The following is a 26953-nucleotide window of genomic DNA, read 5'->3' as shown; positions in this document are numbered from 1 at the left end:
AAATTTGTTATAATGATATATATACTTTTATAATGTTTATTAAAAATTTTTTAAAAATGTGTTTAATAACTGTGTTATAATTATTATATAACTTGTATAATGTGTTTATATATCTTTTTATAAGTGTTATATCCGTGTTAAAATTTTTTATAATAATGGGAATAATGGTAATAATTTATAAATTTTATAATACTTTTTATAATGTTTTAAAATTTCGTTTATATTTTTATATATACTGTTTTAATGTTTATATAACTGTATAAATGTTTTATTTTAACAAAAAATGTATTATATATACTGTGTTATAATGTGTTATATATACTTGTTAAATTTTTTAATATACTGGTTATAAAGTATTTAAAGTGTTTAATTATTTTAAACTTTTAAAATTGGGTTTAAAATACTTTATATAAAGGTTTATTTCTGTTTAAAGTATTATATATTGTTTAAGTTTATAAAACTTGTTTTAAGTGTTTTTAAAACTGTGTTAAAATGGTTAAATAATGTGAATAATTTTATATAAATGTATATAAATAATTATAATACGGGGTTTTAATGTTTATAAAGTTTATAATGTTATATACTGTTTAAATGTGTTAAAATATAATGGAATAATGTTTATATATAATTGATTAAGTTTAAAAATAACTGTGTTAAATGATTATATATACTTGTTTTAATGTATTTATAACTTTTTATAATTTTTTAACGTTTATAATGTTTAAAAAAATGTAATAATGTTTATAAAAAATTGAATAAAGTGTTATAATAATGTATAAAATGTTTATATAACGGTTAAATGTATTTTAAACTGTTTTTAAATGGTTTTTTAACTTTTAAAAGGTTAAAACTTTTTTATTGTTTATAATAATGTATATAATGTTTATATATAATTTAAAATTTTGTGTTTAAAAATCTTTTTAAAATGTTTATATTCTGTGTTATAATTAATAATACTGTGTTTAATGTTTTTATTTTAAATTTTATAATTTTATTTACGTGTTAAATGATAAATATACGTGTTTTTAAAATTTTATATTCCCTTTTATAAATTTTAAAAAATACTGTTTAAAATGTTAAAATTACTGTGTTATAATGTGTTAATAAAAATGGTAAAAGTTTATATTTTACTGGTTATAAAGTATTTATATATTTTGGTTATAATGTGTTATATAAAAGTGTTAAAGTGTTAAACTGGTTAAATGTTATATATACTGTTTAAATGTGTTAATATAGTGTTATATGTAATATATACTGTTTATAAAGGTTAAATACGTTTAAAAAATGTATTATATTACTGTTTATAATTTTTTATATATACTTTTTATAATGTTTAAACTTGTTATTTGGGGTTTTATAAATTATTAATGTTAAAAAAATGTATTAATTGTTTAAAAAAAAAATTATATAATGTTTTTATATATCGTGATATAATTGTTTATAACGTTTTTATAATGTATAATTTACTTGTTAAAATGTATTATATATACTTTTATAATTTTATTTTTTAAAATTAAAAATTATACGGTTTAATGTGTTAAATTTCTGTGTTATTGTTTATATATCGTTTAAATTTTATATATACTTGTTTTAAATTTAAATTACTGTGTTATAAATTGTTATATATCGTTTATAAAGATTTTTTTTTTTTTTTATATTACTGGTTTTTTAAAAGGTTATAACTTTTAAATTTTATTAAAAGGGTTAAATGTTTTATATTTTTTTAAAGTTTTTTTATTTTTTAAATTTTAAAAAACTTTTATAATTTTATTAATGTATAATGGTTTTTTTTAAAATTTATAATTTTAATAAAGGAAAAATTGTTATAAACCCTTTTTAAAAGTTATATAACTTTTATAATTTTTTATACTTTTTTAATGTATTTAACCCGTTTAAATGTTATATATACTTTTTTAAGTTTATATATACTTTTTTAAGTTTTAAATATACTGTTTAAAAATTTTATATAAGTTTAAAAATTTTATAATACTTTAAATTTTAAAACTGGTTATAAAAAACTTTTTAATGTTTATAATACGTTTTAAAAATTTTTTTTTTAATGTTATAATTTTATATATACTGTTTATAATGTGTTATAAACTGGTTTTTAATGTTTATATATACTGGGTTAAATGTGTTAATAACTTTATAAGTATTTTAAAATACTGTGTTTAATTGTATATATACTGTGTTATAATGTATTTTTTTTAAACTTTTATAATTTTATATATACTGTGTTATAAATTTTATTAACTTTTTAAATGTTTTATAATCGTTTAAAATTTTATATATACGTTTATAATTTTTAAATAACTTGTTTTAAAATTTTTATAAAAATGTTAAATGTTTAAATACGTGTTATAATTGTTATAAAACTTTTATAATTTTTATTATACTTTTAAAGTTATAATACTGTGTTAAATTTTATTTACGTTTTATGAAATAAATAGTACCAGATTTATAAGGTTTTATAAATGAAAAAGGGGGGGGCCTATTTTAGTAGTTATATTTATAAAATTATTTTAAAATTAGTATTTTATTAAATTTTTTTTGTAATAATATTATATGTAAAAATTTTATTAAATTCCTTCTTCCTATAGCAATATGATTTAAGTGTAATATATAAAATTATCTTTCATTCCCCTTCCCCCATTTATAAATAACCTCTATTAAAACAAAATTTAAAAAAAAAAATAAAAAAAAATTAAAAGGAAAAGCCCCAAAAAAAAAGGGAAAAAAATATTTTTGTTGTTACAAATAACCTAAAAATTTTACCATGCGGTTTCAATTGTACCACTGTTAAATATTACTGGTGGGTTTGGGGTAACATGCTTGGTATTATTTGTTTAATGTCACACATTTAGATATCATCAGATATTGACAAAGTAAACTTGTTTGCGCCTTCTGTGTTTTATTTGCTTATAACTATATGATCTGTTTACAATTCTCAACACATTCAAGTCATCAACTGATGCTACACTACTCAGCATTCCTTGTCAGGGTGCCCTAAACATTCCTTGTCAGGGTGCCCTAAACATTCCTCATATATTTTTCTTAAATATGTGACAGAATTAACCAGGGGGCACCAGTTATATATTATAATGTAAGTAATGGTATCCATTCCATCAGCCGGCAGCAAGGGATCCATATTCACAGTGTCACGTAGTGTCACATAGTGTCACATAGTGTCACATATTCAATATTCACAGTGTCACGATGTAAACATTTCCATTATGACGTGACTAAGTTAGCCTAGAGGATGATAATATGATTATCCTAACCATCAAGGGTTTATACAATTCTTAGAGTGACAATGTTAGTGGTACACTGTATAGTGTACCACTACTCACAGTGTACAGTGTACCACTACTCACAGTGTACAGTGTACCACTACTCACTAAATATATATTTATTAAACCAAACAGTATATCATTATCAGTCCTGCAAACAGGATGTCACATTGGCACCTTCTGCAGGTCTGGTGTTACCAAATAACAGTAGCTAATAATAGTGAGGTACCATGCCACACATCACAGAGTAGTTAATAATGGGGTAGGCTACAAATCTAAAATCTTAAGATACAACAGTAACTGTAAAATAAGTAACATATCATAAGATTAATATAGATTTAACTAAAAGAGAAAAAGAAAGAGATTTTGAAAATAAATTATTTTGTTTACAGTCCACTTGTTGAAGCTTGGGCCAGGCAACTTTGAGCTCGTTGTTGCGCGAGAAGACGCGATGAAACTAAAGTGGTTACTCGTTTACTGTTAGCAAATACAAAATGAACTGGTACGAGATAGCGCTAGTGAGGTAGCAAGATTATCAAATATCTATATATATATAGAGTACTTACTTAGCTCCTACAACCAGCTATCCTGTCCACCAGTGATTACAGAACTGAAGGTTAGCTCCAGGCTGGCTGAAGAACTTACACAGAGGACAATCTGAGGTGATTGGTGTTAGAAATAGGAGCTTTATTATAATAAATATCTTAAATAATGGGGCTTCCCTCCCCCCTCCCTCCTCCCTCCCTCCCTCCCTCCCTCCCTCCCTCCCTCCCTCCCTCCCTCCCTCCCTCCCTCCCTCCTCCCTCCCTCCCTCCCTCCCTCCCTCCCTCCCCCCTCCCTCCCTCCCTCCCTCCCTCCCTCCCTCCCTCCCTCCCTCCCTCCCTCCCTCCCTCCCTCCCTCCCTCCCTCCCTCCCTCCTTCCGAACATTGTTACAGGTGAATTAATCACATTTTCTCGTCACTAGACACCACACTATACCTATCTCTAATAACGATCTTGTAACTATGGTTACCATAGTCATGGCATTCGCCTCGTCGCGCCGCTTAATGTACAAAACATTAATTATTACATTATTAAGATTAGATAAATATTACACACCCTTCTTCAAGAGATCAGTAGTTTAACGCTTATAGTAACACTACTGCTAACACTACTTCTAACACTACTGCTAACACTATTTTAACGCTTATATGTGGACAATAAGAGCTGCAAAAACTCGAAAGGTAAGCATTTTGGGTCATATAATGTTGCTTCAAAAGTTGTATATAAATATAACTATCGCATTACGACGTTCATGCAAGTGATTTTCCTCAGCTGACCAGACTATTAACTATAAGTACTAACTATTTTGCAAATATTGTGAATGTCTAGGTTCGAGTGAGGGATTAAATTAAATTAATTGAGACGTGATTATTACAAACTAGTGTGTGCCTACTTCACTTATTTCAAATACCTAACACTGAGTATATACACTCTGTTTATAACACTACTGCTATATTAACACTACTGCTATAACACTACTATAACACTACTGCTACTAACACTACTGCTATAACTATGAGGGTGCAGTAGATGCATGAACCATGTCGACCATAAGGGGGAGAGGGGGCTTTTATCTCCGTCCCACTGGTAACGCTATTTACTCCAGAATAGAGATTAAAGGTTTCACAGCTTGATACAAGGTGTGGGCCACTAATTAGGAGTCAATTAGCGGCCCACTCAGCTAGTTCTCTTACTTGAAACACCACTAACCCCCCCCCCCCCCCCCCATTAATGGGGCGACATCACTAGCCTTGAGGGCTGATTATTTTAATCTGGTGTGCCCTAATTGCAGTAGTAAAACCCCCAACTGTGACTGTGTAAAAGCAATCCTATCAGTAGCTAGGTACTGAGCACTGTATAATATAGTATATCCTCTCTCAATATTATACATGTTAATGGTAATGAATTTTGATTAATATACACTGGGGCTAGTAGAGCTGTGTGTACAGTAAGAGCGGGACGTTAAGGGGGGAGTGTAGTGAGGTACCTACTCTCTAGTCCCATCTTACCCTGATACCTCCCTCCCTCCCTCCCTCCCTCCCTCCCTCCCTCCCTCCCTCCCTCCCTCCCTCCCTCCCTCCCTCCCTCCCTCCCTCCCTCCCTCCCTCCCTCCCTCCTCCCTCCCTCCCTCCCTCCCTCCCTCCCTCCCTCCCTCCCTCCCTCCCTCCCTCCCTCCCTCCCTCCCTCCCTCCCTCCCTCCCTCCCTCCCTCCCTCCCTCCCTCCCTCCCTCCCTCCCTCCCTCCCTCCCTCCCTCCCTCCCTCCCTCCCTCCTCCCTCCCTCCCTCCCTCCTCCCTCCCTCCCTCCCTCCCTCCCTCCCTCCCTCCTCCTCCTCCCTCCTCCTCCTCCCTCCCTCCCTCCCTCCCTCCCTCCCTCCCTCCCTCCCTCCCTCCCTCCCTCCCTCCCTCCCTCCCTCCCTCCCTCCCTCCCTCCCTCCCTCCCTCCCTCCCTCCCTCCCTCCTCCCTCCCTCCCTCCTCCCTCCCTCCCTCCCTCCCTCCCTCCCTCCCTCCCTCCCTCCCTCCCTCCCTCCCTCCCTCCCTCCCTCCCTCCCTCCTCCCTCCCTCCCTCCCTCCCTCCCTCCCTCCCTCCCTCCCTCCCTCCCTCCCTCCCTCCCTCCCTCCCTCCCTTCCCTCCCTCCCTCCCTCCCTCCCTCCCTCCCTCCCTCCCTCCTCCTCCTCCTCCTCCTCCCTCCCTCCCTCCCTCCCTCCCTCCCTCCCTCCCTCCCTCCCTCCCTCCCTCCCTCCCTCCCTCCCTCCCTCCCTCCCTCCTCCCTCCCTCCCTCCCTCCCTCCCTCCCTCCCTCCCTCCCTCCCTCCCTCCCTCCCTCCCTCCCTCCCTCCCTCCCTCCCTCCCTCTCACAAATACAATTCAGCTCTCTTCTACCACACAATACTCCTTTATAAATACATTTCCTACCTCACTTCACCCTGTTCTCAGTAACAATATGCTTCCTTGAAACGACCAACTAATACAGTATAGAGAGCAGAACAAAATAAGAGTATTATAAATTTTACTGCCTCTCAATATTATATAGATTTCTTTCAGAGTTTCAGTGAGGAGGACACATTTGCTGCAACAAAATGCCCTAAAGGCAATACTATAAAGTTAAATAGTATACCCCGATAGTATATTACCATAATGCTTACAGCACATTTGACAGTGGGGTCTTCATAAATTCTCAACATCAAGAAATTTCAAGAGCACCTGTTCTACTACTACTACTAGTTTATACAATTTTTCTTAACACTCACTACAGCTTTTTGACTTGCAACATTAACCAGGCAGAGGACTGAGGAGTCAGGTGTTTCCTAGTCGTCTGTCTGTCTGACAGTTAACAGCTATACATTTTATGAGTGAATACTGAATATTAGATACCATTCAATTAAGTGATCTTTCATCAGTTATAAAACGATAATAAAGTTCAAATGGTTAGGATTTTAAAATCTAACAAAATTTCGCTCTTATTAATCAACTATCTGCCAAAACATGAATGTTCAAACTACCCCCCCCCCCCCCCCCCCCCCCCCCCCCCCCCCCCCCCCCCCCCCCCCCCCCCCCCCCCCCCCCGCCCCCCCCCCCCCCCCCCCCCCCCTATTTCAAGCAAGGTTTGAAATACCAGAACCTTCATAAGGTTAAGATAAAATTGTTCTGTGCTATTGTGTGTTAGAAAATATGTGTAAGCTAATTATGGGACCTGATGATCAGCAGAGGCCCTAATTAGAAAGTGATTTCTCACTTGTTGCTTTATGTTCTATTAGAGGGTCAGTCAGGAAAACATACAATAAGCAGTTACTCAGGTAGTTACTTAGGTATTTCAATTACTGTTTATTTTGAGATAAGGTGAGGTGTACATAACACGTGGTTAGTGTATAGTACTACCTGGGTACCTGGGTACTACTATAGTATCTCACCTGGGTTGTTTTCCGAAGTAGGCCAAACCAAATGCTCCGCTTTTGTGATGAAAAGCAAAGCACATAGAATCCATAATGTTGAAATCATGAGCTGTAAAATATGATGGGTAGAATGATATTTCAAAATGAATTGTGTTAAGATTATATTTGATATTATTATAATGTAATAATCGGGGGAAGTTTCAAGACAAATTTGGGGCACTGTAAATGGTTGGTTTAAAACGGTTTTAATGAAGGTTCAGAAAATGTTATAGAAAAATTGGATGAGAAAGGTCGTTTTGAAGTTGACATTCTAACCTGGGAGGGGGGATAATGACTACTTGGGAGACACACAATGTTGTGTACAGGGTGTTACAAGACTTGTGTCCAAATTTTAAATTATAATTTTTCTATTGAAGGAGTAAATTAACTGAAATCGGTTTAGGAATGCTTGTTAGGTCTTACATTTTAGTTATTTCTTGCAAAATCGTATCAAAACCCGTTTTTTCACAATTTTGTGAAAAGCTAGACATTGTCAAGGTTCTCTGTGTCAACGGAAGCAGTTGGACGGCTGCTAGGAGTGCACTTTCGAGGAAATACGGAAAATCAGGCAGGACAATTCATCCCAAGACTATTCAACGACAGGTGACGAAATTTGAGACTGTGGAAGGTCCCAAGACCAGGGAAAAGGAGACTGTTTGGATGGGCCAGAGTAACCATGGTGTCTTCGGATCACACTTTTTCGAGAATGAAGATGAGAAGGCAGACACGATAAGGAAAGAAAATTATATCGCTATGTTGCGTGGGAATGGCCGATAAATCTTCAAAATAAACGTGCAAATTTTCTAGTTCAAACCTCTCTATACCAAGCTTCCCCGAGGAAACAAAAAGTGCCCAGTAGAGAAAAAGCCATAGAGAGGTTCACATGATACGAATTCCTAGTATCTAAGGCCTCTCAAATAACCTGTCAATGTCTCATATACTCCATTAGTACGCGAAACCCATTGTTAGGTGAATTGTATACAGATAATTTCAACACTGGTAATTGTCTAGCTATAAGGATATACATTAGACACCCTCTAAAAAAACCCAGATATACAAGAAGAAAGCCCAAATATCCAGTAGCCCAGTATATCGAAACCCAAATTATGTATTGAAAGACGGGTCACCAAAACACGGAATTGTGCAGTATTGAATACCGCACCCGCGATAGCATTGGCCCCTTGCAAAAAACTATTTAATCAATGAATCAAAACATATAATATTGTATTTATAGTAAATATAAAACTCTCAAGGCTCCTTCTCCAAGCTAACGACTCTAAAGTTCCTGATTACGTATACACCAATACAATAGATTAAAATTTATAACAATGGTACAAATTTTAAAAACCGGGGTAAAAAATAAAACCCTTCGTAATACATAAATGGTCAACTAAAAATAAAATCCACAAATTCACATCACAACAAAAAGCATTTAGACCCTCACCTAACAAGCACTCCATGACTTTTTAGGATCTAGGAGTGTTGATCAGGTTAAGGTCCAAATCACTTATCGCCGTGGGTGAAAGAGTTCTGGTACCTCTGTAAACCCTGATAGAGATTAAATCAAAACGCAGTCTGCGTCTGACAGCACCATTGGCCTTTTTTAAGGCTTATTTTTTCAGCGAGATGTTTTAGAAACTGTGAAGCCTCAAACGCCATTCCTCCTGTAGTACTGAACATCAGTGGCGTGAAGAAAGCCTTTTCTACATTGAGGACTCTGTCATTGTAAATCTGCGAGATGCTCTTGTCACTGTTGGACTGGGCTTGAGGGTGAAGTACCCTTACATCTGTTAGGTGAATTGATTTATTATGCAATTGCTTTGTTGTTATATTGTGTAAGTCTGTGGAGTAGTAGCGAGAAGGTATTGTATATATTTTAATTTGTTCTCTTATTTGTAATTAACGGGCGATACTCGTAAAATATCTGTTCCATATATTAGGACCGTCGACGAGTCCAACTCGGCGCGGGTCCTGGTAGGTTGTAAACCGACAAATTTGTAAATGATTTAAATTCTGTATTTTATGTAGGGTCGGCACCAATGTAATTATGGTTCACCAAAATGGATTTTCCAGTGATGTTTCCCATAATGTTTCTCACTCCAGCTGCAGTCTGGTAGTGCTAAGTATCACAAACAAATTTCTAGCTTTCATATTCCATGTTCTTTGCCTCATAGTATATATAAAATAATATATTTTGGTCTTTTGTAAATGTAACTGTAATATATTGATGTAAATTTTATTTGAATTTTGAAATAAAATTATGGACCTTGAATTCACGAATTTTGTCGAATAGCTATGGAATATAACTATTATATAAATATATATTATATAGTATATAGTACCACTGTTACCCCAGGCTATTATGTTTATAAACATAAAGATTTGGCGGAATGACAGGCTCGCCCAGTAAAAAAGAATCATAGTGTGCCGCCTTTGGCGGTCGCGCGCTACTGCAAGCGAAAGGGCGTTGGTTAGAGCAAAACAAAATTGGTTAAAATTTGCCATAGATGTGACAAAAACTGTACTACTTTACGGGTGATACTTTAACGGGTGATACTCGTAAAATATCTGTTCCATTTATTTTATTATATATATATAGGACCGTCGACAAGTCCAATTCGGTGCTCGACCTGGTAGGTTATAATTCTACAAAAAACTACGCGCAAAATCAAATATTTCTCCATAAAACTTTTGAGTTCAACATAAAATATTTTACTTTGGTTTACTCAGCCGCGCCCGGACTGTCATTCCGCCGAATCTCATATTATCTTTATGAACATAATAGCCTGAGGTCCCCAGATAAACCTTGGTAACACTTAACAGGTAACTGTGATATTCAATTTGTAAAGCCCAATCTGATAAATAATGTTTTATTTATACGAGAGTATAACATTTTGTGAATATTTGCTAAATTAAAATAACAGTAGAAGTAGGATTACCTGGGGGACTCATGCTATTATATTCATAAGCATAATAGAGATTCGGCGAAATGACAGACTGAGCGCGGCCCAGTAACGTTTCATGCACTATACAGGAAGCCGCGCACTCGTGCGGCGGTATGACAAAGGGTTAGGGTTTCGTATAGTCATTCAAAGCCACCTAGATGAAGTGTCAAAAAATCGCGTGACAAAGCATTTCATTGATTGACGATGTCAACCCATCGAGATCGACGATGCGAAGCAAGAATGCTTGTTGATCGCGCTGCGCGTCGAAGCGGAAAAGTCCTCCAAAGCATCTTATTTTGACCCCATCAACAACCAAATGTTCCCAGCTCCGGGGTCTGAGCGTCTGAGCGTGAATATGAGGTCACTCCTCCTCAAACTTTTCAATATGTGCCTGGAGACAGGAGTCTACCTTTGGAGCAAAAGTGTGATAAAAAATGGTGTATCAGGAATCCTGACAATAATAGAGCAATAGCAGTCTGTTGCTGTATCGGAAAACTGTTCTCTACGATGCTGTTATCTCGGCTTGTTACTCACCGCTAAATTTCACATCCTGATCCACCTTCACATAGCCATGTGTATACCATATACGCGTACTGCGGTCGCGCAAGCGAGAGGGCTCTGGTTAGAACAATGATCCACCTAACCAAGCAGGTTTTACCAAAGGAAGTCAATACAATGATCATATATTTACGCTGATGTCTACCATCGAAAAGTACAAAAAGGTCAAAAGTAAAATCTATGCAGTCTTCATTGATCTCCACAAAGCTTTCTATTTAGTCTGCAGACAAGCCCTCGTGTTTAAACTAGCCTGCTATGGCGTCAATGGTGGCTACTACGACATCATCAAAGTCATGTACAGCAAACCAAAGGGTCATATCAAGATGAATGGTAAAATCAGTGTATTCTGTGTAAAATTATTTTTATCCTTGTCATACGTTGTATGACCCGCCGCGCACGAAGTGCGCGGCTCCCCCTGTATCGTGGAAGAAGCGACAGTGGGGGTCACCACGTGATACAACTTTATCCCGGTTGTTGCGACAAGTAAAAATGCTCTTATTAGGGAAGGGAGATTACTCGACGTTTCAATGTAACTACATCGTATTCATGATCTAAAAACAAGTGTAAAAAATTCAAAACGTAAAAAACATATATCTGAGGCAAAATTTGTGTACATTACTTTATTTTTAATCAATCAACTTTATCCAAAAATTCGATACAAAAAATTCATAACAAAATTCATAACAAGATTAGTTTATACGACGACAAACTTTTATAGTAAATACTGTACATTCCTAAAACTACTACTAAATATACTACACATGATACAGAAGCATGGAGTGCTACACAGTAAAATCAGTGAAGCATTCAAGATCCTTGTAGCGCGATGCACTACTGGGTCGCGCGCGCATCAAATAATGCTTCTCGCAACCACAGATCGGCGAGATGCGAAGGATTGACATCGTGAATCAATCAAGATCCTTAATTTTAAAGGGACTGAACAAGGACACCCACCTACTTAGCCCAGAGTTTTTCAAAGTTTACTTTTTCAAAGCTCTCTGACCTCCTTAGTGCGAAGCTACTGCTAGCTGCCCGACACTCGAGTGACTCACTTAGCGTGGGCTAATGATCTAGTAATCCTTGCCCTAGATCCTGAGTCTCTCCAAAAGTTGCTTACGATTATTGAGGACTACTGAGTAAGGAATGGGGTCTGGAAATCAATTTCTCCAAAACCAAATTCACGGTCTTCAATGGCAAAGGACCAGACATTCCAAACTGGCGTCCTTCCATTCATGACAGAGATATCAAGATGGTCTCCTGCTACTGCTATTTTGGGATTATTATAAGCAGCACAGGGAAATTTCGGTAAGCAACTGACTCTCTCTACCGTAAAGGTCTTGGAGCTTACTCCAGATTGAGAAGGCCCCGGTTCTACCCACCGTCAATAAGGTCCTTTCTAGCTTCAGCAAGTTTCATAACCTTGATCATGCGGTATCTCACATCACTAAACAACAACTTGAGCAAGTGCATCTGCGACACCTGAAATACCTTCTTGGTATTTAAACAGAAGGGTAGTTAATGCTACAACCTGGGGAGAAACTGGCTCATACCTCAAAAGTCCTAGTTTGTTGGTCAAATAAAATTCAAAGAGTTGAAATAAAATTCAGAGTTGAAATAAATGGGACTTTTTCGTTAATTCTGCCAAACTTTCGGGACGTCCGGATTTTCAGAAACCACCCCCCTCCCCCTGTCCGAGTTTGTCCGAAATTCCAAAACCACCCCCTCCCTAGGATACAAGGATACAAGGATACAAGGATACAAAAATGATAATTATTTTATTGAATTCACAATAGTTATAATTCTGAAATAATTTAAGGTTACACAATTCTAGTTACTTACAGATGTGTAGGGATAAAATAGAAATGTTTTATAATACTATTTTTGAGGTCCTATAGCATTATGCATTGGCCAGTCTTTGAGTGGAAATCTGGGCTCTTATAGTAGGCTGTAAAATTTTCGTTCACAGAGAGAATTGAATGGATTGCTCTTGCTGTGGCAGTAAATTTTGTAGGGTCTAGAGTTTTATCGGATAGCAAACCGGCTAGGTCAGTAATATTTTTGGGATGGAAGTTAAATTTTTCTCTAACTGAGGAGTAGAGTAAACAGTCAGTTAGAACATGAATTTCGTCCTCAATAGGCTTAAGGCCCTTGCTGAAAAAGCAAAAAGTGCACCATCGATGTTCTCTTGGTACTAGGGGGGTTTCGTAACGGCCCCTTTCAATGTAAAGATTGTGGCAGCTAATACGAAACCTTGTTAAGCTTTTCCGAGCATCGGGGATCTTAACCACTCCTAAGTATGTTTCTGGTTCAAAATCATGTTTAATTTGATTGTAGAATTCTAATTTAGGTGAGGATGCCTTGGCAGATTTCCAGGTATCCACAAATTCTTCCCTCATGTTGTGACTGATTTGGGTAGAGAGCTTGGATTTTGAAGAGGATGAGTGGGGGAAGTTATATTTGGTGAGAAGATTAGAGATGTTGGTGTACCAAGGAAGGCCCAGCATAATCTGCTCGTGAGATGCAGCGGAGAGAAGTTCATTTTCAGTGCTTTCAAGGCGAGTATAGAAATCTATTGCAAGTTTGCAGGCTTCAAAGAAGAGGGGGTGGCGCCCACTTTCTCCCCAGCAGCCTATATTTGATGCTTTTGAATGGACAGACAAGGACCACTTGATAAACTTAAGGTGGAATCTTTCATAGTGGTCTTGTGAGATGTACCTGAGAGTATTGCTATCTGTTTTGGAGAGGTATCTCATGGTTTTTGAGTGGGGACATAAGATTTGGCAGCCATAGAGCAGTATCGGTTTTATTAGAGAGTCAAATAGAATGTTTAGAGAACGGTGAGAGAGGGCATCTTTGACGATATTGCCTTTGAGGCCATAGAGAGCACGGAGAGCCTTGGCCCTCAGTTCAGTATTTGCTGCTGTAAAAGATCCATTTCTGTGGAATATAATGCCAAGATAGCAGTATTTTTCGGTGTGTTGGATGGGCTGGCCTCCCAAAATGAATGTTTTATAGGATTGTTTTCTTTTAGGAGGGCAGAATATGAGAATCTTGGTTTTTTAAATGTTTACTTCAAGGCCCATAGAGTTACAGAAGTCGAATAGGATGTTTATATTGTCTTGCAAGGCCTTGGGACTTAGGGCAAGTAGGACAAGATCGTCAGCCCAGAGCAGATGTGATATTAAGACGTCAGCTAGAATAGGATAATCACCAACAGATTTCAGGAGAGATGACAAGTCGTTGATATAGATTTTAAAAAGGTCCGGTGATAGAGGGTGTCCCTGCTCTGTTCCTTTTCCAATGTCAATATTAGGGGACAAGAGTTTGGAGATTTTTATATGAGCTATTGAGTTTCTATACATATCACTTAGGCAATTGAAGAAGTTTCCAGTTATTCCAAGGCATGTGATTTTGTGCAGAAGGAGGTCCCTACATACAGTGTCAAAGGCCTTTCTTAGATCAACAAAGCATGCATAGAGGCGAGCTTTCTTAACCTTGGTATATTTGTCAATGACTGTCTTAAGGGTAAAAACGTGGTCATTTGTTTGAGCACCCTTCGAGAACCCTAGTTGTTCTTTTGGGTCAGGGCAGTAGAGCTTTTTGAAGTGCAGGAGACGCTCAAGTAAGATGCTAGAAAACAGTTTACCCATACAGCTACCAACAGCTATTGCTCTGTAGTTGTCCGGGCTGAAAGGGTTGCCAGACTTGTAAATAGGAGTAATGATGCTGGTGTGCCATGGATAGTAACCGGAGACCAGTGAGTGGTTGAAGTTTTTGAGGATGGCTTTGAGACAAAGCGGAGTTACGCTCTGAAGCATCTCGTTGGATATCAAGTCGTTTGAGCAACTTTTACCTTTTTTGAGATTTTTGATGGCAGAAGTCACTTCAGATTCTGACATGAGCTTATTTAGGATATCCAGATCTGGTGGTTCAGGGTAATGTTTAAGATTGTGGTGAGTGAGATCTGGCTCCTGGTCTGGTTTTTTATAAAGGGATGCAAAGAAGTCATGGAAGCTAAATCAAATTTGTCAAGTAAGGGGCTAGTGTCATGTTCTTGTTTAAGCCGTTTAAATTTTTTCCAGTCGAGTATGTGACCTTCTTCTATAGCTTCATTTAACTTCTTAAGGAAAGCTACTTTCTTACTGTTTACAAAATTGCTATGCTTGTTGCGTTGCTTAAAATATTCTAGTCTGAGGATACTGTTACAGTGCTTACTACCAAGCCGATTTGCTAGCCTATTAAGGTTCCGCCGCGAGGAGTTGACTTGTGGGTCGAACCATTTTTTACGGGCAGAATTTTTGGGAGGCTTTTTCACTTTTAAGGCTATATCAGCAGCACTGTGGAGACATTTTATGACTGCATCGTTCAGTTCGTGATTGCCCTCCAGAGTACTGCTAAATTCATTTGTCACAATGCTTTCCAGATTGTTGATAATTTCGGGCGAGGTAAGGGCTTTTTTAAATAGTGAATGGGAGGTGTTGTTGTCCCACTTATAGCCACAAGGAAAGTTAGAAAAGTCTGGGAGCTGGAAGTTTGCGACAAATGGTTCAAATGTAGTGAGTTTCAAGACTAATGGACAATGATCAGAGTATGATGTGAACTCTTTTACTTGGAGAGAGTTTACATGATCTCTTGCCCATGAGGTGATTACAAAATAGTCAACCACACTGCTTCCATTGTATTTGTGACAGGTCATTTTTCCAGTGGTGTCCCCAAGGGTACGACCATTAAGAATTTTGAGTTGGTTATTGATAACCATGTCAAGGAAGTGTTGGCAGTGGGGTTCAGATATTGTAAGGTCAGAATTGTTTCTTGGTTCTTCTATGTCGTGCTCGAGTCCAATGTCGTTATAGATGTCATGGATGGCAGGTGCATTACAGGAAAGGATATAGTCTGGGAGTTTTCCAGTTCTTGCATTTGCATCGCCACACATAATAACTTCTCCCTTTTGACGTAGTCTGATACAGATAGAGTCAAGAGCAGAGAAGGTATTAGCAGTATAATCTGGATTCTTCTTGACATAGGACGAGTATGCAGGGCTAATATAATAACATACCAAAAATAGGTCAAAATCAAGTTTAAAAAAGTTCTTGTCCAGTTTAACAACAATAATGTCATCAGATTCATTACAAAGCACACTAGAGACACCTTTTCTTAGGTCATTTTCCGCAAGAATGCAGACCCCTCCTGAGCGTGAATTTTTGCGGTTGCTATTAAAAGAGAGGTATCCTTCAATCTTAACTTGCTTCTTTGTTTCTTGAAGACAAAGAATGTTAGCTTGTTTTAGGATTGACAAAAATTCGCTATTTTCAAATTTGTTAGACCCGTCTCCTGTGCTGTCCTGGATGTTCCAGGACATCACAGCGACTTGATCTCGTGATACTTGTTTTTTCTTGAATTTTAGGGTTAATCTAATGCTCTGTAGGGGGCTGCTTTCTATGGGATCTCATACCAAAGGCACGGTATAGGCCAAGTTTAATATTCAAACAAAGTTTTTTCAAACCATACTCTGAGACATGAAGTTGGTCCTCCTTCAATGGGTTAGGAGAGTCTTGGGATGACTCAGCAACAGAGATGGCACGGGAAAAGTTTCCAGTATTGTTTACAGTATATAGGCGGCGGTAAAAGTCACTTAACCCTCTTTTAGCTGAGACAAATTGGGTTATTTCTGAGACAAATTGGTTGGTAAGTTCACTGATTAATCCAGGGGTTGGGGTGGGTAGGGAGATGACAACCTTTGCACTGGAGCTCGAGAGGAGTTTATCGATGACTGATTTTGCATCCTCAATCGCTTTATTAACAGAGCATTGACTCCAAGCTGGAGAATGTAACAGTCGACCTCTGGCTGTTTAATGACATCTCTCATACAGTGGTCTTTTATCATGTCAGTATAAGAGCCTACTTTCATTTTTTCCACCTTGAACCCAGAGGAAAATGACTCAGGTAGAAAGTTGTTCATCTGGGAGTCATGTAGGAGTAGAACCTTTTTTGGTTTTCGTGTTTGTCTACTAGGGCTGTGGGTTGGCTGGTTGGGTGGTTCTGGTTTTGAGGATGAGGCGATGGCTTTTTTCTGGATGGGGTGGTGCGGTCATTAAGCTGGAGAGACTGTAGGCAGGCCTTAGAGTCATCTACTTTGTTCTTAATTGCAGTGACATCTGCTTCGAAGGCTTTAAGGGAGGTAGCAGTTTCATGTTGTTTTTCGTTTATGCTGCTCATTATATCCTCTAACTTTTCAAGTCTCTTGTCCATAGTGTTGAGTTCATTAGACAGGTTAGGGGGGCTGACACTACCTTTTTGATTGGAATTACTGTCAGAACATAAGACAAGTGTTTGGAGGGTGCTATGTTGTAGACTTATTTTGGATTGTAGATCAATAACAGAGTTTTCCAAAGTTTGGAGGGAATGGGTAACGCATTCGGGCTCAGCTGAGACTACTGGAGGCTCAACAAGAAGCGTGCTCAGGCGTTTGTGACATGCTTTCGCAACTTTCTTCAGTCTTTTCTTACAATCCAGAGGTGTTCCAGAGTTTGTGCTGCCATGGCGAGAAAGTTCGCTTTTCACGGTTTTGTCTTTCATTAGATCAATGGCTTCAAGCATGGCTTCTATGCTGAGAGGCAATGTATCACTATCAGAGACTGATGTTTTGCTGCTGGTTATGGAAGGAGAACTACTGGCCACTGGAGACCCAACTGAGCTGGTGTCAACTTGTGAGAAGCTAGACAGAGACAAGGAGGATCTACGTCTGTTGTGCAGAGGTAGCGATGGTGAGCCTGAGACTCCAGGGGTCTTGGGGGCAAGTATAGGAGTGATAGATATCTCTTTCAGGGGTGTAGATAGGGCACTTCGGTTTCTTAGGAAAGTGGAGCTGCAGGTCCTGTAGGTCACAGAGGTACGTGAATTAGTGATCGCATTATCTTTGGGTATTTGGTGCGTATACTTCTTTTGGAAATCAGTACCATGCATTACAAGAACTGAACCCTGGTCGAGTTTGACTGTGATGGCATTTCCAGGGTTCTTAGCCTCTCTGATGAGCATGCAGCGCTGTTGGCCAAGTGACAGAGTAACGACAGGTTTTGAGAGGTCGACCTCTGGCTCATTGTCACTGTGCTCACCACAGGAATCACGTCCAGTCCTATACTGGTTGATCAAAAAGCAGTCAGAGGAGCAATCAATGTTGTTGGGTGTGAAGAGGTTTTCGGCCATGTTCTGATATGCTGCAATAAGGCGAGGACATTGGGAGACAGAATTAGCTTTCATTACGATTCCTGAGAACGCATAGTCTACGGGTCCAAACCATGACGAGAGTCTTGGAAGTGGCGCCTGAGACTGCCTATGGATTGAGTTGTACTGTTTAAGGGTGCCAGTATTTTCGATTTCAGAGGAAAATTGGTCACACAGTTGGCTTGCAAACACATCCTGAAAGAGACTGATTCTACAACCAGAGTCAGGATTGCTAAGCACATAGCATCCGGGCGTTGTGATGGTGATAGGTTTCGTAAAGTCAATAACATTTCCATCCAGGGGAGAGGAGTTGTTTCTCGATCTCGTTGATCGAGAATTATCTTCAGTAAGAGTTCTGTCTTGCATGAAGAATAGATGGTAGGGAGCACATAATGAGATGGGGGCCAGGGCACCATCAAACCAACCAACAGCCTGAAAATAAGATAATGAGAGTAACACAGTTTTGACAGGGGTGAGTGATATCAGGTAAAGAGGTAAAGTTAAACAAAATCATTTTCAAAATAAAATAAAAAAGGAACACAAGGTCTAATTACATGAAAGTTTATGATGTGATTTGGAGAGATGTTGGTGCTTGGTGGAATAGGGGAGGGAGGGGAAGGGAGCGGGGTGGACTGCTATGGCCCAATGTAGAGATATAGAGGTTATTTAGTAAGTCAATAGCAGGTTGGGTGTGGGATTTGAGTACAATTTATAGAGGAAGGGGAGGTGGGGGTAAGGAAAAGTTTGTATATAAAATATACAGTATATAATATAGATATAGAATATATTGATATATAATATAGGATAGAATATATATACATGTACACAGTATAATACCACAACACTACTATATAAAATACCTCTATTCAAGGATGTCCATGCAGTCCAGAGTACCCGCAACAGGTAAAAGGAGGGAGGGGTAGGGCTAGGCTAGGGTAGGGTAGGGTAGTGAAGGAGAAAGAGTTTGTGTCATTGTGATGGAGATGCAGTGCAGATGTGACATGAATCTAAAGAACTCATCTTATTTCCAAGGCTGATAGCCAGTCTTCTGATGCCACTGGCCCCCAGAGCTCACATGCACCCCGTTACCAAGTCGTTTACAGCTGCATTTCTTGTTGCGGGTACTCTAGACTTCCATGGTACATCCTCAAATTATTTGTTATATAGTAGTGTTGGAAGTATTAAAACTTATTTGTTATATAGTAGTGCCGGACGTCCTAAGTAGATGGCCCCTTGCTAAAAACCATTAATATATTACAGTAAGTCATATATTACAACTTTACAAAGGCCAATGGTTTTATTTTTTACCCTGGTTTTTAAAACTTGTATCATTTGTATACAAATAAAATAAATAACATTTAATCTATTTTATTTGTTTATTCATTTTTCGAGGGTGTCTATCCTTATAATAGCTAGACAATTACCATTGCTGAAATTATCTGTTTCGCGTACTAATGGAGTATATGAGACATTTGACAGGTTATTTGAGAGGCCTTAGATACTAGGAATTCGTATCATGTGAACCTCTCTATGGCTTTTTCTCTACCGGGCACTTTTTGTTTCCTCGGGGAAGCTTGGTATAGAGAGGTTTGAACTAGAAAATTTGCACGTTTATTTTGAAGATTTATCGGCCATTCCCACGCAACATAGCGATATAATTTGCTTTCCTTATTGTGTCTGCCTTCTCATCTTCATTCTCGAAAAAGTGTGATCCGAAGAGTTGCTGCGAGGTCGTGCTGTTGGATTGGCACATTCTCTCCTAATTTGCAAATCTGAAAGATCAAAGAAGTGGATATCTTTTATTGGCACAATTTCATTTCATTCATCAAGTTAAAATTTTAAGTTTATTGGAAGGGAGAGTTAGAATTAACCCAAATATCAGGGACACGAATGACTACTCCAGGATTTAAGAAACTAAACTTTCAACACTGAAAACATTGTTTATTGGAAAATTAATAAGTTTATTGGAAAATTAACAAGTTTATTGGAAATTAATATTCACGGCAAAACACTTCATTTATATACTAAAAAACAAATTAGGAATTTACCGCAAACCCCGATTCACTGCAGCCATCTCCTTTCCCCAAAATAGAGCTTAACATGTATAATGTTAAAAAAAAACACAAATTTACCCTGAACCCTGATTTACCACGGATGTTTCCTTTCCCCCAAATAGGGTTTAACATACATAATGTAAACAATCAAAACAACGATTTACCTCAAGTCTTGAGAGCACCCATGTAATTTCCAGTTTAACGGCTCTATCCCTGGCCACTGCTATGGAAGATCAGGGTTTTACTGTGAATGACCGTATTTTACTTGCTGGTGAAGTACCGTCCTTGTACCAGTAAATTGACCCAAAGGTACATCGATATGCATTATGCATATTCATCTTTAATGTAGGTAAGTTATGGTAATGGGTATTAAAATAACTTTCAAAGTAACTTTTCATTCGCTCTAGCTGTGATGATACGACGAACATACGGAAAATGGCTTTTTTTGATGGTAGTCTGCTTCACTGTTTTCCTCATGTTTCAATACACCTCACAGGTTTGTGAATAAATTGTTATTTCTTTATTGAACATTTCAAATACATATTTAGTATTCTAATGTTTTCTTTCAACATAAAATATTTAAATTTTTTTGGTTTGAATTAAAAAAGTTTCGTCTAAAGGCTAAAGTTTACTCAAACTCAGAGATCAAAATTATTTATAATTCTTACTTCTTTCACTAGTAGACAAAGTTTAAAAAAATCGAAAATGATACTTGTATATTTTATGTATCATCTGCAGTTCCAGAAGATAAACACAAATAAAATTAAAAGCGAAAAATGTCGTCATTTTGACGTGTTAGTAACGTTATCTCAAACAGAAAAATATATATTTCAAAGCTTTGTGTTTTGTTCATATGATCGTGGGTGTATAGTGATTTTGATTGCATAATTTTGATTGGGCAGTGATGGTGAGTGAGAAAATGATGAGAGTGCCAGCCAGTATCTCTGTCAAATGAACAGCCCACTGAAAAGTGGGTGAGCGCAAACGTGAGAACAGCAGAGAGGGCGGCACAAAACGGCACACACGGCCACGGAAAAGACACAGAAACTAAGCCGTGTGCGGTAAGTTAGCCAGTGTCTGAGAGCTAGTGTTGCCCGGCAGAAGGCCTCCAAAAGAGGTGTCGTGGTGAACTGTGGGGGCGAAGTTCGAATGCAAGGCAGCTCTAACTGATAATGAAGAGGTAGATTGAACGGGAAGTAAAAAAAAAGGGATAGGAAGGATCCAGCTGAGGTCTGGCTCATGTCAGGAAGTGATGAAAAAAATCACAGACAAAATCATCCGTGGCTGTCTACCCCGTACGCAGGCAGTGTCCGAGATTTCAGGCATCATGATACACTGAAACAGTGCAGAGCTGATTACGACCAGGGTCCTCACGCCTCACGGATACCCCGCCTCGGAGGTCGAGCCAATGCCCGATACTCATATTTTCTCTACTAGCAGTCACTGTAACCCTATCACTCGGAAGGCCCTGGGATGATGCATCTCCAAACCTGAGAGATTTATTCATGTGGGGTCAGACATTCCCATGTAATTTGACTTTTGAATCGTTTAATCTGTTTAATGTGATAAACCTATCTTATTCAATTTCAGGATATTGAGCACCTAGACACGCTACAGACAGATAACACATTACCCAGATTACAACCATTTGTATGTTTAATTAAAATTTCAAGTTAATAATAATAAATAAGTTCTTTGAGCCTATTAGGGGGCAGGGGGGTCTTCGTGCAAATTTTCCCGAAATCGAATTTTTAGTTTTTTAAATAGAGTTATTATAAATCTTCCTAGCTGAATTCATCGCCGGTCAAAGGTCAAAGTGGGTGGAGGTGTCATGTCATGTCGCCCCCAGTGTTGTTTCGAAGAAACAAAAACAATCGCACCCTCTGAAAATCGAGTCTAAAAAATCTTCCTTTACAGTTTTTGAGCAATCACCCTGAAACTATCAGGAAAATCAAAAAAGTTTTGAAAAAAAAGAAGTTTTATTTACTGTCACCAAGATGAAACTAGGTCGAACGGAAAAATTAGGTCTCACACAGGAATTAGGTCTCGAGCAGGCGCGGCTTTTAAGTGTATTTATCTACATATCACGAGCCAGACATGGTAACTAACGAAAGGAATGACAACATATTCAGACCCACCTACCTCGTTCTCCAAAATCCATGTTTTTCTGCAAAAAATACCATTTGTAACCTTTCACTATTGCTTTTTTACAAAAGCGTGTGAATGGAAAAAATTTACAAATGACTTGACACAATTTTTACTTTGCAACACTAGTTCTGCGCACTGGTTTATATTTCCGAACTACAGCGCTCATCAAGAATTCTTGTTTAGTGTAAATTAATTTATTAATTTATCACTTGTAGTTGTACACTTATTACAAATGGCTTTATTATAATAAAACCACTTCTGTGAAATGGTTATTTTGACTTTAAATATTTGTATTGAACTAAATATGAATTGAATGTGGGTATAAAATAAAGTTTTGTTTTATTTAAATTTTGTTTTATTCAGTGAGCAATCTATTGAAAATCGCTTGCACGATACAATTACTGACCTTTGACCGATGGGATCAAAAGCAGCTGATAGATATTACTCTCTTCTATTAGAAAAACTAAAAGGTCGATTTCGAGAGAATTTCCATGAAGACCCTGGCCTTGCCCTCTTAAACAGCTAAGAAATAACTTTTCAGTTTATAAATTCAAGATCCTAAATCTTACCGCTACCAGGCCATACTGTGAACCAGGCCATACTGTGAACCAGGCCATACTGTGAACCAGGCCATACTGTGAACCAGGCCATACTGTGAACCAGGCCATACTGTGAACCAGGCCATACTGTGAACCAGGCCATACTGTGAACCAGGCCATACTGTGAACCAGGCCATACTGTGAACCAGGCCATACTGTGAACCAGGCCATACTGTGAACCAGGCCATACTGTGAACCAGGCCATACTGTGAACCAGGCCATACTGTGAACCAGGCCATACTGTGAACCAGGCCATACTGTGAACCAGGCCATACTGTGAACCAGGCCATACTGTGAACCAGGCCATACTGTGAACCAGGCCATACTGTGAACCAGGCCATACTGTGAACCAGGCCATACTGTGAACCAGGCCATACTGTGAACCAGGCCATACTGTGAACCAGGCCATACTGTGAACCAGGCCATACTGTGAACCAGGCCATACTGTGAACCAGGCCATACTGTGAACCAGGCCATACTGTGAACCAGGCCATACTGTGAACCAGGCCATACTGTGAACCAGGCCATACTGTGAACCAGGCCATACTGTGAACCAGGCCATACTGTGAACCAGGCCATACCGCTACCAGGCCATACTGTGAACCAGGCCATACTGTGAACCAGGCCATACTGTGAACCAGGCCATACTGTGAACCAGGCCATACTGTGAACCAGGCCATACTGTGAACCAGGCCATACTGTGAACCAGGCCATACTGTGAACCAGGCCATACTGTGAACCAGGCCATACTGTGAACCAGGCCATACTGTGAACCAGGCCATACTGTGAACCAGGCCATACTGTGAACCAGGCCATACTGTGAACCAGGCCATACTGTGAACCAGGCCATACTGTGAACCAGGCCATACTGTGAACCAGGCCATACTGTGAACCAGGCCATACTGTGAACCAGGCCATACTGTGAACCAGGCCATACTGTGAACCAGGCCATACTGTGAACCAGGCCATACTGTGAACCAGGCCATACTGTGAACCAGGCCATACTGTGAACCAGGCCATACTGTGAACCAGGCCATACTGTGAACCAGGCCATACTGTGAACCAGGCCATACTGTGAACCAGGCCATACTGTGAACCAGGCCATACTGTGAACATTGAAATGTACATTTTTCCAGTTATCAACCACCGAAAGTTCACTAATTCGTTTTCATTATTTAGAAAACAGAAGCTTCACAAGTCAGTGTTATGGACTCGTGTATGGAGATAAAACTTGATAATAATAATAAAGCAGACATTCAGGTCAGGTTTTTATTGTATATATTGTTGTATCAATAATAAGAAATTAATAATTAATCATTAATGTATTAAAATTTGAGTCCCCAACTTGTGGTAACGTATATTATAAGGGGGGGGGGGGGGGGGGGGGGGGGGGAGTGGGTAGGGAATAAAACAACAATGAACTTAAATAAAAACAATGGCTACAAAGATTGTTTAAAACCAGTAATATTTTCATTTATTTGATAGTTTGAATAATCGGATCTACCCGTTTTCAATTGTGTATTATCTTTCTACATAAATTTAAAATTTAAATCCTCAGATTTCCTCCTTGGTAGAAGAGTTAGATTTTCACCTTGACCACGGAGGTAAAGTAGTAGTAAGTGGGGAGGTGTCACACCCCAGCCCCCCCCCCCCTATGTAGTATTGGTATGGATTATTCACCAGACCTTTCACTGTAATCTTTCTTTCTTCTTTTAAATCCTGTTTAATCTATAGTATAGTACCTGGTATAGTACCTGGTATAGTACCTGGTATAGTACCTGGTATAGTATCTGGTATAGTACCTGGTATAGTACCTGGTATAGTATCTGGTATAGTATCTGGTATAGTACCTGGTATAGTACCTGGTATAGTATCTGGTATAGTATCTGGTATAGTATCTGGTATAGTACCTGGTATGGTACCTGGTATAGTACCTGGTATAGTATCTGGTATAGTATCTGGTATAGTACCTGGTATAGTATCTGGTATAGTATCTGGTATAGTACCTGGTATAGTACCTGGTATAGTATCTGGTATAGTACCTGGTATAGTACCTGGTATAGTACCTGGTATAGTACCTGGTATAGTACCTGGTATAGTACCTGGTATAGTACCTGGTATAGTACCTGGTATAGTACCTGGTATAGTACCTGGTATAGTACCTGGTATAGTACCTGGTATAGTACCTGGTATAGTACCTGGTATAGTACCTGGTATAGTACCTGGTATAGTACCTGGTATAGTACCTGGTATAGTATCTGGTATAGTACCTGGTATAGTACCTGGTATAGTATCTGGTATAGTACCTGGTATAGTACCTGGTATATTATCTGGTATAGTATCTGGTATATTACCTGGTATAGTATCTGGTATAGTACCTGGTATAGTACCTGGTATATTATCTGGTATAGTATCTGGTATATTACCTGGTATAGTATCTGGTATAGTACCTGGTATAGTACCTGGTATAGTATCTGGTATAGTATCTGGTATAGTACCTGGTATAGTATCTGGTATAGTACCTGGTATAGTATCTGGTATAGTATCTGGTATAGTATCTGGTATAGTTAACCTGCTGATATGATTTCAGGGCACAACCAGACCTCATTTCCAGACTTGCAGCCTTTACCAAACTCACAAAATTTGAGAGTATTTCTTATTCCGCATTCGCACTGCGACCCAGGTAACACCTAGATCTCAGATCCAGTCTTACTTCTTACGTCAAATTGATGTTTATTAATCTCATTAAAAATTAACAAAATATAGTATTTAACAGTTACTATTATTAATATAGTATTTAACAGTTACTATTATTATTAGTATAGTATTTAACAGTTACTATTACTAGCAGGAACCCGTATAACCTTAAAATGGTGTCAAGACTCAAGAGACTAAAATAATTATTATCTATTTAATTCGCGTTTTTGACACCACTTGGGGGTCCAAATTTGGGGCTCTAAAACTTCTATTTCTTGGCCAATTTTTTATTTTTTCATGCTGATTTGGAGGCCATTAAAACATTTGACCCGGTCAAAAAAGTTTCAGTTGTATATCTTTTACGGTTTTTGTGGAAAGTCACGTTAAAGTTGATGCCGTGGTGTCAGTAAAATGGTACGGATAAACATATATCGTCTCGCTTTATATATAGTAAGATTAGTATCTCACTGTGTTCTCCTCCAGGCTGGCTGGAAACTTATACTAAATACTACGAGAATAAAGTGCGATATATATTGTCTTGGCTGTACATATTTGCTATGGAGCATTCTGACTTCAAGTTCATTTATGCAGAGGTAAATTAAAGGACATTAATACCATGGTATGTGATATAATATTGTATATATAGGTGTCACCCCCCCTATATACCATGATATAATATTGTATATATAGGTGTCACCCCCCCCCTATATACAAATCGAATTTTAACTATGCTCATTTTTACTGAATGTTCGTTCATTGGGTTTAAACTAGATCCACATTATGGGAATCACGCTTTCACATGATTAGTCCTTTAGTGAAATACCCCCCCCCCCCCCCCCCCCCCCCCATATATAAATAACCCAATCAATTTTGCTAAAGAAATAAACGAATTGCTTGATTAACGCTGGCCCTTGATAACTTTGTTATTTCAAATTCGTTTGCTATATATAGCATACATATACTATGCGTCTTTTCAGATCTTACTGCAAATTTCATGACCTACTGTAATAAAAATTCAAATTGAGTTTCTAGCATGTTCGCAGTTACACCACCCACGATCAATTTTCCCTACAATGTAGTTGCACCAATAAATATATCAAGTGGAAAGTGTAGCGCACTCGATTATAATGTTTTAATTTTGCAAAAACTTTATAAACTCTGCGTAGACGGATAGACGGATAGACGGATAGACGGATAGACGGGTAGACGGATAGTCGGATAGACAGATAGACAGGTAGACGGATAGACAGGTAGACGGATAGACGGGTAGATGGATAGACGGATAGACGGATAGACGGATAGACGGATAGACGGGTAGACGGATAGACGTATAGACGGATAGACGGATAGACGGATAGACGGATAGACGGATAGACGGATAGACGGATAGACGGATAGACGGGTAGACGGGTAGACGGATAGACGGGTAGACGGATAGACGGATAGAAGGATAGACGGGTAGACGGG

General features: G+C 38.4%; 2 protein-coding genes across 2 annotated transcripts in view; one reads left to right on the top strand and one right to left on the bottom strand.

The window, feature by feature from the left end:
- LOC134811101 (uncharacterized) overlaps positions 1 to 18853 on the bottom strand; it is a 100097-nt gene extending 81244 nt beyond the window's left edge. The window contains exon 1 of the mRNA XM_063817824.1: positions 18849 to 18853. The gene's annotated coding sequence lies outside the window, so the exon portion shown is untranslated. The remainder of the gene's footprint in view (positions 1 to 18848) is intronic.
- A 1609-nt stretch (positions 18854 to 20462) lies between these two features.
- LOC134810973 (alpha-mannosidase 2x-like) overlaps positions 20463 to 26953 on the top strand; it is a 38677-nt gene continuing 32186 nt past the window's right edge. Inside the window, exons 1-6 of the mRNA XM_063817669.1 lie at positions 20463 to 20538; positions 21633 to 21692; positions 23969 to 24049; positions 24348 to 24393; positions 25380 to 25472; positions 25970 to 26079. Of these exons, the coding sequence (XP_063673739.1) occupies positions 20491 to 20538; positions 21633 to 21692; positions 23969 to 24049; positions 24348 to 24393; positions 25380 to 25472; positions 25970 to 26079 (438 nt within the window). The 5' untranslated portion in view covers positions 20463 to 20490. The remainder of the gene's footprint in view (positions 20539 to 21632; positions 21693 to 23968; positions 24050 to 24347; positions 24394 to 25379; positions 25473 to 25969; positions 26080 to 26953) is intronic.

Source organism: Bolinopsis microptera, chromosome 2 (assembly GCF_026151205.1).
Source record: "Bolinopsis microptera isolate Bmic1 chromosome 2, MBARI_Bmic_1.0, whole genome shotgun sequence".
In the NCBI taxonomy this organism is placed as follows: domain Eukaryota; kingdom Metazoa; phylum Ctenophora; class Tentaculata; order Lobata; family Bolinopsidae; genus Bolinopsis; species Bolinopsis microptera.
The sequence above is the reverse complement of the archived record's forward strand: the minus strand, read 5'-3'. Positions and strand labels throughout refer to the sequence as shown.